The sequence below is a fragment of the Carassius gibelio genome, chromosome A22 (genome assembly GCF_023724105.1).
Source record: "Carassius gibelio isolate Cgi1373 ecotype wild population from Czech Republic chromosome A22, carGib1.2-hapl.c, whole genome shotgun sequence".
NCBI classification, from domain to species: Eukaryota; Metazoa; Chordata; class Actinopteri; order Cypriniformes; family Cyprinidae; genus Carassius; species Carassius gibelio.
Window position 1 is genome coordinate 2,685,771 of NC_068392.1, and position 11,246 is coordinate 2,697,016.

General features: G+C 39.7%; 1 protein-coding gene across 2 annotated transcripts in view; it reads right to left on the minus strand.

Moving 5' to 3' along the window:
- The window catches only part of LOC127942792 (fibrillin-2), a 70,035-nt gene extending 59,026 nt beyond the window's left edge, over window positions 1-11,009 (minus strand). For both annotated transcript variants that reach the window (XM_052538744.1, XM_052538743.1), the window contains exons 1-4: window positions 10,901-11,009; window positions 8,951-9,246; window positions 4,731-4,813; window positions 1,324-1,422 (exon numbers count right to left, since the gene is read on the minus strand). In XM_052538744.1, the coding sequence (XP_052394704.1) occupies window positions 1,324-1,422; window positions 4,731-4,813; window positions 8,951-9,126 (358 nt within the window). In that variant the 5' untranslated portion in view covers window positions 9,127-9,246; window positions 10,901-11,009. The remainder of the gene's footprint in view (window positions 1-1,323; window positions 1,423-4,730; window positions 4,814-8,950; window positions 9,247-10,900) is intronic.
- Between the last annotated feature and the right edge of the window lie 237 nt (window positions 11,010-11,246).

Genomic DNA, 11,246 nt, shown 5'->3' on the forward strand with positions numbered 1-11,246 from the left:
CTCAGTTCCATTAAGTTTAAATTTTTTTATTGTTAGTTCTCGTTGACTAATGTAGTTAACTAGTGTTAATGAGTGTAATGTGTTAGAAAAACCAATAAAAATGACTAAAACACAACAAAATTACTAAAAGTTAAACTAAATTGGATAAGATACAAAAATGTACAAATACTTTAATAGTACATTAATGATTCTAAAATAGCACTGCTGATGGCCTAACATAATAAATTTAGGGGCATGGTAATCATACATTAATGATGAAGAAAAGACGTTAGCGTTACAGTATCTTGAGCACAGCTGCAATGTTTTGGAAGCTAATGGCTATGGCTAGCATCCGTGTTGCGTCTTGTTATTTATGGAGTAATTGCAGATTCATAGCTGACTCATAAATGTGGCCGCTCCCAACCACTGTAGACGGTATGCGGTCTGGTAGGCGTAATGACAGCATTACCAATCTCACAAATCTCATTAGGCTGCCAAAACAGAGTACAAGCATATGTTTAGCATTTGTTTTCAAACAGTCAGAGGATTGGCAGCCAAACTAGATGGTCAATTTCTCATTGCCGAATAAATTGACTCTGTTTTTACAGCTTACGAGATCGAACCCTATGGTTTGGTGCATTTGGGTTTATTTGTCTATGACCGCATATTCCGGGCATTTGCTGAAAAAAGGCTGGACGCTACTGGCAGAGAGCAAGTGCAGTAAGAGAAACCTGCGCTAATGCTAAACACCTCATCCAGGAGTCACCAACATGCAGTCATTACTATTCCCAGCACCATCTAAACTAAATAAATCACGTTTGTCAATTAGTAAAAAAATAAAAATAAATGCCCGGTGCAAGGTTTCACCAATGGATGTGCGGTCCCAAATTTAACATATCTCAACAACAAAAAAAAACACTCCTGGCTTCACATTAGCTAATGATTCAATGGATGAAACACTATACATTGTCAGAGCAATTTCACAGTATTTCCAGCTGGGCGTATCTCTGCTCAATTTCAACTCTCAACCAAATAAATCACTGGAAATGTCAAGGAAAAGTTCAAAATGATGACAAGCCCTTCAACCACAAAGCAAGAATGGTAGAGAGAATTATTATGAAAACACACCTACAGTCAAAGCTGTGCCCTAGCGTTTAGCGCACATGCTCCAAACATTGCTAGGAGTCATTTCTTATCCAGTTCCTCCTTTTCTAAACTATGCCTTTGAATGAAAGCACCAAAAAAAAAAGAAACTATGAACTAGTCATAATGTGTTTTTCATACAGCCCAGGGAGTTTGCTATTAATATGGGTGACAACTTAATATCGTGATGACTGAACTCACCTGCAGCCGCACCACAGCTAGGGGCAAGATGACCACTGGAGCAGGTACACATATTAGGCCTCGAGCAAAAGCCATCCCCACACGTGTTCCTACAGATCGCTGGAGAGACGAAATATTCATGAGAAGACATTTTGATCTTTTAGCATATGGACAAGTGGATAGTACTCAAGAATAATTAACTGTATGCAGTTTAGGACCCAATGAAAATCCATGTAATGTAGTGACATCATGTGACAACAGTGGCCTATTTAATTTTGAAAAGTTACTTGTTGCACACTGCTGTTTGGCATGTGCGTTATTACCCGGTTCTGGGAATTAAGGCCCCGTTTACACTAGTGTGTAGGGCTGCAACTAACGATTATTTTGATAATCGATTAATCTGTCGATTATTTTTACGATTAATCGATTAATCGGTTTATGTACTTATATTTTAGTTTTTTCAATTTTTTCCCCAAGTAAATTATTAATAAAGGGTCTTTATCATTCAGCATAGATTTTTAAGAGATTTTAACCATTTTGCATTGTCATATCCTCATCAAAAATATACCTGGAGTTGTTTTATTATGTTAGTAATCCTTTGTCGAACTCTTCTGCAATCAAAACACTGACCCATACTCTAGCAAAATTCACAAGGAGATTTCAAACATTGTTTTCACCATGGCAGTCCTTAGAGCTCCTAAAGTAGTTTAACATCCCAAACAAAGCTTAAGGAATCTTTGAGAACATATTTTCACGAAGTATAAGGATAAAACAGAATAAAATTGCAGTGCATTGTATTTTATTATTTACTGGGAAAAAGCTTTATAGCTTATGCTGTGAAATTGTAAACAATCCTTCGAAAAAAAAGTGCCAATGGCATGAAACCTGAATGGAACTCAGAATTTAAAGTAAAATCCATCAGAAGGTTGTCCAGAAAAAAAAAATGGGACACACACAAAAAACCTGCCGTGTGAAAAAGAGCAGTGAATACTTAGTAAAGAAGTGCATTTTAAATATACTCAAACATTTACCTCTCTCATTCAGTCATAATTAGGCTGCAAGTCTGAATTATGAACTGGTAAATGACAAACTGATCACATAACATGTTTGTAAAGCTTTAAATGTTAACTGTTAAAAAGCAATGTTATCAGCTTTTACGACTAAACATTTGCAAACAACCTTGTACTGGAGAATCTGCACAAATAAAATTCTTAGGGGCCGTTCACATATCGCACCTAAAAACGCGTGGAAAACGCTAGTCGCGCCGCTTTCTCCTTCTTTCCAAAGCGCTCGGGCAGAAGCGCCCCTGAGGCGTCTGCCTTTGCTAAGCAACCATGACGTGCTCTCTCCATGACGTGCCCTCTCCATGAAGACCCGGAAATTTCATCAAAGGATAAATGGATGCGGTGTGGACGCGCCTGGAAAAACGGGCGCATCGCACCGCGTGCGTGTCGCGACCGCGTCGCTTCCATTATGAGAGTGCATACTGCGCGCCTACATAGGAAATAACGAACTTGAGCACGCAAAAGACACGATTATGTGAACGGCCCCTTAAACAGTTCAGTAGTGCAGAGTTTACAGGTTACTCTTCATTTTGAAGGCTCAAAGTAAAGTACTCCCACTTCCCGCTGAATGCTGCAGAGACGCTGTTCGGGAAGCACGTGACATAAAACGAGGCCAGCTATTGGCTATTCGCTTCTTCACCTGCTGTACTGGCTGAGTAAAACCTCCGGTGGCTCATTACTGCCACACTTTGGTCACCGCAGATTTGAAGTATGCACGAAATGAGCCGCTTATGGCAAATACAATTTATTTAGCGACGAATCGATTACTAAATTAGTTGACAACTATTTTAATAATCGATTTTAATCGATTAAATCGATTCGTTGTTTCAGCTCTACTAGTGTGTTTTCGTTTTAAAACGCGTAACTTTTGCAGCATTTTCCACATTCAAAAACTTTTGAAAACGCTGCTGTTCCCATTTTAGTTTGAAAACTCTGGGGCTCCATTTAAGTGTAAACAGACCAAAAGTGAGACATTCGCAAACTATGGCATGGCCCATGTAATCTCTGCATATCCTTGATGACCGTGTAACCGTATCAAGTCGAGAATGTCGCTGTATTTGTTTTGGCATGACTCCAATCAACATTTTCGACCACTATGGCCGCCTTGTAATCATTAGTTACTTTGAGTAACAATTTCACCTTAACATCTGTCTACACAAAGACGTCTTTGCTTTTCCTTGCCATCATGCTCATTGTTGAACCTGCCAGTAACTAGCAACTGACTTCTTCTTTTACACTTTTACATGCATGCCCAGTGTGCATGAATGGTAACGTGACATGCATTTTCGGTTATGTAGTGTAGATGAAGAAAATGTGTTTCTGAAAAACGCAGCTGTAACACCAGTGTAAACGCAGATTGGTTTAATTCTAAAACACCATTTTAAAATGAAAACGCACTAGTGTAAGCGGGGCCTACTGTAAGTCTAAAGCCCCTTACACACTGCACATCGGACCCGGCATATTGTCGGAACATTGCCGGGTCTCCTTCTGTGTGAAAGCAACCACGTCCCGGGATTAATTCCGGCATTGAACCCGGGTCGGGGACCTAGTAACATTGCCGGGTTCAACCCGGGATGAGCGCTGTGTGAACAAAAGCCAGATCTAATGGCGTGTCGAAGTGATGACGCATGTTATCGCCCGACTCTTTTACTGGCTGTTTTGAAGGAAGATCAACGTTCGCAACAAAAAAAATATGTGCAAACTGTAATGAAGCAGAGATCAGTTAGTTACTCACTTTCCGCGCTGACGGCAAGATCGTTCACTTGCTTCAGTGAAAGTATAAGGTGCCTAACGTTGTCGACTCGTACATTACACGTCACACGCTGATGTCACGTGTCGTTACGGGATCTTTACGGGTTGTGTGTGAAAGCACGCACATATCCCGGGTCATCACTGGCAGTGTGAAAGTGCAAAATCTAGCGACCCGGGAACAATTGCCGGAACACTTTACCCGTGTATTTGCCGGAATGGCAGTGTGAAAGGGGCTTAAGTCTTTGTCTCTTGGGGGTTGTGTTGTGGTTAAAGGTTTCGGGGTCAAACCCCAGAAAGAGCGATTAATGGACTGAGGAGTTGCTGATTTCCCCCGACGTACCCTCGAGTTAGCCTAAGGCTAAATGGTTAACACTTTAGTTTAGGAACCAATTCTCTCTATTAATTAGTTTATTAGCATGCTTATTTTTTACATATTGGCTGTTTATAGTACTTATAAGGCACATATTCTACATGACCATATTCTACATCCGTAATCCTACCCAAAACCAAATAATAACATAAATATTAATAAGCAGCAAATTAGGAGTTTATTGAGTGGGTAAGTGGCATCTTCAGCATCCAATTTTAAAAACAAATATTGCAGATACTTACGAACTATACACTGGTTTCCTCCAGGAAGCGTTTTCCATCCTGGACAACAATAGGAGTGGAAGCGGGAACCACATACGTTGGGCCTGAAACAATGGAAACAAGTCCATTAAATTACAGAAACCAAATATTATTCATGAACGTTTCTCAGAAACACACACCGGAATGAAAAATCTAGTCTCAAAGACCTTCTGACTCTTTGTAATAAATATGGCTTAGTGCATACAATCGCCCCAAAGGACTTTCCAGGGAAACAACATGATAAGAGTTTGTTTTGAGTAGGACCATAACTAAACTTCCTGGGACAGAAATATTTACTAAAGCTACTCTTACTTTCCCAAATGCAGTCATACATGAGCTGTTTTTGCCATATTTTTCATTAAGAGTTATTTCCAAAGAAAGGTGTCTGTGTAGTCATGACATATGTGATTAATGACTAGAACAAGCCCAAAGTTCAGTATTTCTCTGCTTAAATGTGAACAAACCCAGCAACATGTTTTGGGACTCTGTGTTGTGTATTTGACTTTATCCAAGAAAACCAACTGTTAACTGACAGCCTGGAGGCGAATCGCCTTAGAACATGTCATTTTGCCAGTTTATTTCCAACAAGCCCTTAGGATCTCCATCAAACCTGGACCCTCACTGCGAAAACGGTTTTATTTCTATCAGCACCAAGTTAAGCCTGTCGTAAATGGACCTTTAAAACATAAGGTACATCTGTCTTTCTATGCACAAACACATACATTCCTTTCCTCTACAAGTCAAGATGTTTACAAATGTCAGTCACCTGGGAACGACCAGCTGTAGTTTGAATCTTTTGATGGATTTTGTGCTGCATTGCCAGATGACACAACTGCTAACAGCTAAAATCAAAAGAGATGTGGAGGACCAGAAAGAGTAGAGGCTAATGGAAGGCTAGATGTTGGAACACGAAAACGGAAAAAGCTGGGGAAAGGGCAAGAATCAGTGGGAGGTAAAGAAAACAAGTGGAAGTGAAAAGTTTGGGGAGTTGAGAGGTGGGCTGCTGAAAACAAAAGCAGCAACGGAAATTAGGCCAGAAGATGATGAATTATCAGCAGAGTGGGACCAAAGAGTCTTATTTATCAAAAATTAAGTCTGAAACTCGTGCAGATTAATGCCAAGAAGGTTATCCCTAAATGTAAACCAATCTCTTCTTTCTTAAATACTACGCTTTTCAGTGTGTTCACGCTTCTTTAAGCTGGAATACTGCTTTGGGTGGTCATGAAGTATCTTTGGAGAAAGTAGTATTTCAAACACACAATCCATTTGCAGATTAGTAAATGTATTAGTTGCAGTACGGTGTGTTCACCAGTACTAAATGAAGAACATTAGCAAAACCCAACATCTCAAATATGAACCCGCACCTCAAAGGAGATATAAATTTGGTAACGGGTTATTTGCTACAAGGCAAATACCTGGAACAATCATGTGACTCCTTCAGCTGGATGGACCGATCCATTTCACTTCTCCAGGTCAAATTCTTTTTCATTTACAGGGTCTAGCAGCCTTTGGGTCAGAGATTTGCAAGCAATGCTTTGCCAGAGATCTCCAGATAAAATGGGTCCACTTTACTTATGATGTTTGAGCCCTGAAAACCCATCGCATACTGAATTCCAGTAAAAGGTCAGGACAAGACTGTGATAGGGATGCTTGGACGGCCTCAGGCCAGTTCTCCGTGAGGTCATAAAAACCTAACAAGAGCTCTCACGAAGGATAGAGGGAGTAGACAAAGATAGCACAACCACTCCTAAAGAGGTTAAAGGTCAATTTAGAGGCATCTGCTCCCACCCCCCAGATTGCTGCTAACTCCAATCCAGAGCCAATGAGCTAATGGCACAGTTGTTTTAACATTAAAAAGATCCCATGTGTAAAGCCTCTGGATCACTCTGGCCTTTTCCTTGTCCAACTGGGCCCGTTTCAAGCCCTTGACCCTAATGAATTCAAATCACGCAGCCGTCTAGACTATACACATACACACTTTTGATGCAACAAAAGAGGTAGGGTACAGTAACTCCAATTATTTCATGCATTTGCACAAGTCCCATGTGTGGATGTTGTCACTTTCTTGTACTAGCTGCTCCACAAGACCCTTCGGAGTTCTGGAGTGATGGATGATATTGGGAATAAACAACAGAAAGCAGTTAATTATGTTTTTTTCTTTTTTTGGCACAATGCAATGAGTGCATTTGATAAGATGATAAGAATTTCTGGGCATGCTATTATGCACACATAAGGACACACTTATCAGATATTTGTCTTCCTTTCCACTGGTTAGATGACAAACCCAAAAGAAAAGACAATAAACATACTCCTTTTCTTGGGGTTTTGCTGTTGTTGTTTTTTTTGTGGAGTCCCTTAAAACTAAGTTGGCCTAGAGGTAAATTTTCTGTTCTTAAACTTAAAAATATATATCCACAAAGAATATTTCCAAAACAAAATGTAATGTAGCAAGCTCTTTAGGGTCCAAGAAGGATTGTTTCCCTTTTGACTGGCATGTACTTTTAGCTGTTAAAAGTCTATAAATCCAAAACTAAGAAATCAGTCTCTCTGGGGATACAAACATCAAGCATTATGGGAGAACTGGAGCCCATCTTTGGAGTCTTGTTGGGCTGACATTGCCTCTGAGACATGTAAAGCAAATGAAGGAAAACCCTTGCCAAGCTAGTCTACCCCATATTACTGGCTTTGTACTGAGTGAAACTCATCAGGGTTGGCATCGAGAACCACATAATCATATTCTCACCCCAAGACCATTGCTTTTACAGCAGTCTCCCAGACTTTACCTTCATTTAAGGAGCCCCCAAATGCAATGTGATCAGACTCCTCCAATCTGACGGCCAAATTATGCTTAGCAAGGAGAGCCAGTCAGCTCCAAATCCTAATGCAGCTCTCTTAAACCATCTGAGCCAGGATAACTTGGCTTGATTGGTCCACAGCAGATCAAATGTGCTTTTTTAAAGGCTGTTCTTACACTGTTTTTGTATGTTAAATATGATTACAAATGGTGCTTGGTGGTGATAAGACCTTTCTTTAAGACTACAACATTTGTGAGAAGGGTCTTTACGTTTACTTCGCCTTTACAAAGGGAACTGTTGGACGGAAAACAATCTGGAAACCGTGCCAGTCCCTACATCCCTTTGGGCTAGTTTGTGTTTAGCATGGGCTCTCAAAAGGGTACTGTGGTACATTTCTCAGTTGACTCGGTGCCACATGGTTCTGCTCCACTGACCGGATCAGACACTCCCTATTTGTTTACCTGGAAAATTGGCCAAAGTGTTCCGTTAACTAATTTTTGAGGACAGTACAGGTCAACTACTATTGGTCCCACTTCTGGAAATGGGGTACACATACAGAATTGTGCTTTTGTTTCTGAATTTCAGTTTCAACTGGGCCACATTCCTAATCTAATGGACTCAAAGTGTCTGTTTGACATTGCTAGATTTGTTTCAGACCTTAGCTGAGAAGACCCTTTCCTGATTAAATAAGGATCCAAGAATTACAGGAATTATAAGCAAGTACAGATGAGAGGATACTTGGAATAACTTTTTTGAACATATGAGGACCGCACAACACAAAACAGCCATTGTTTTCCCAAATATTTGAAAAATACACAGCTTTGGCTTTGTGGAGAAGAATGCAGATGCTGAGGCACTGGAAGGCTTGGAAAAATATCTATCATGTCATATAATATCAATAACTCCTCTCATTTAAGTGTGTTTACCTCAGTTTTCAACTAGAGATCTAAAACACCATGCATTCGTCTAGAAGATATAAAATTTACGATAACCAAACAATAATATCTGTCAACGACTTAAATTATCAGCAGGAAATGACATTCCTTTTGTCATGACCAACATACTGAGGCATCTCAGTACTTAAAATTTCTTCACAGTAGATTCACAACACTTCTGCAGCTGGCTCTATCACAAACGGGACCAATAGTGCTTTCAACCCCGTTTGGCTTTAACCCAAACAGGTTGCAACATAAATAATCTACTGCATTTAAAAAAGATGACGCTAGCTTTGAATTCAAGTTTTAAAAAATGAGATATACCAACCCCCAAATGAATATACTGTACTTTGGGTAATAAAAGTTGAGTTAAACCCTCGGCCTCATATGGTTAAATCATTAGAATGTCCACTTCAAGAATGAAACTGACAGAGAACAGGAGCAGGACGTGACTAAAAAAAAAAAGTCTTACCCCCTGAGGGACTCCTGGCCTCTCCGACGGACCCTCAGTTGCGCCTCCCCCTCAGGTTTTCCATTGAAACGACTGGCCTGGATGTCTCCGTCTCCTTGCGCCTGCGCCGAATGGACCGTGGCCCACCAGATTGCAGCCCATCCGAGCACCACCTTGGCCAGCTTCCACACTCCCATTGGCCCCTGCTGTGCGACTCCTTAAACGTGCCTCACCCGCAATAAAACTCTTCCTTTCCAATGAGCTCTTCAGACGCAAAACTTCAAGCTTGTGATCCAAGAGCACTTCAGGGCTGAAGGCTAAAAAAGAGAAGACGAATGCATACCATTACTTTCATTTACTGCTTAGCCTATTTGGCTTATACAGTGAACATATGAACAAATGTGCCCCCTCATAAATGTAGCCATTAAATCCCCCACGGTCGATGATGGAGTTTTTTTATCAAATATCTTAGTGTGCATTCCCTGTAGAAATAACCAACTCTTGGCCAAGACTGGTCTCCTGGTTTTGTCCTCAACTGGCTCATTAAAAATAAGTTTTTAGGGTAAATAATGGGCCTCAGAAGACTTAAAACCATGGAAGGAATTGGTTTCAACTTCAGGGGGGTGGCAAAACAACATAGTTTTCTTTTCAGCATGATATATTTGTGTCAAACCTCTGCAAAGTGGGTATACTGCTTAATAAATACATTCTTTAACAAACATAAACTGGATATGCCTCCACAGACTTTTATTATGCTGATTATAATATATAACTTTATTTTACTGTGAGCTGCTTTTTGATAAAAACACAAAATGTAATTTCCCAAAATGATCACTGTTAGCTAACATGAAAGGCTTAGTTGGCTTAATGAGAAGACTGTGATAATAAATTACAGTACACCATCTAAGATGACAGGTCTAGTAGGTCTGAGAAGGAAAGTTTGAGGAGTTTTCAAGTGGGCGTGTCTAATTGCGATGGGAACGGGGAAAAAAACATCAATGAGGAACAGCAGTCTAGATACATAGATACATTTATAGAGGTCTATTACACTGCTCATGCATTTTGAGTAGCTTTGAAAAAGGCATTTGCTAATTAAAATGTTATTTAACATCAGAACGGCGTCTGCTTGTCTTCAGTTTAATAAAATGATGATTATGATAATAGATTAATTCAGTTAATTCACATTTCATCTGATTTTAATAGGTCTGGCAAATCTAAGAGGAAAAGTTAGAGGAGTTTTTATGTGGGCGGCGCTAAACGCGGCGCGAACAAAGAAAAAAAAGACAACAGTCATCTTTATTATTTATTATTATTATTAGTATTATTATTATTATGAATTACATCTCCCGCTTGACGTCAGACACAGGGACACCGTTTAATATTTTTTATTTATTTTAATTATGACGTTTAAAATTGCAGCATCACGTGAGCGCATCCTTTGTGAAGAAAAGAAAAGAAGAAAACAGTAGGTAGAAAAAAAAAGTAAGCGTTTGTAGCCTACTTTACGAGAGATTTCGCGATTACATTGACTGGCGTCCAATATTCCGCTGATAATCAGTGTATTTGTTGCGTTTAGTCTATTTTAAGGAATACCAAATTGATATTTAAAGAAGTGACGCGTAAAGCGTTTTTAACCAACTGTTTAAAGTTACTTTTTCATGTTTCTAAACTTTACAGCGTTTCTCATCTTTAAAATGTATTTCTATGCAGTCATGTACCAGGATAATAGTTTTATTTGCGTTTTAAATGAGAGAGCCGGTAAGCAAACTGTAAGGAGAGAAACGCCGGGTTACGTCACGAAGGAATGTTTCCTTCAAATTAAAACTTGCAAAGTAGCCAACTTCAAAATCGCCCTTAAATTCTTTGCTTCCTACATGTAATATTTAAATCGCGTTGCATATTAAATTCGCATCGTTGAAACTGATGCCTATAAACCATGCGTGAATAATAAGGATATAGAAGCAGAAATACCTCAGATGTCTTGGAGTGCCTGGAGGAGTCCGTTATTGTCACGGGATATGTTCCCCTGAATGGAAAACTGCACTGTAGCCCTTGTGAGAAAGAGAAACGTGAGTGAATAACCCAGATAGGTCGAGGGGAGGTGCTTTGGATGGAGAACCATAGAGGAGGGGGTTTTGAACCCACTGACTGTCCCCCTGCAATGCAACCAACTATTATTTCCATAAATTTCCCCACCAGTAGAAACAGTTATTCTTTGTAATCACTGATTGATGATGTTTATGTTCGAAAAGACAAGTAGACCTTCACATGATAGCAATCATAAGGAAACATTTTACAAACAATGGTATTTGTAAAA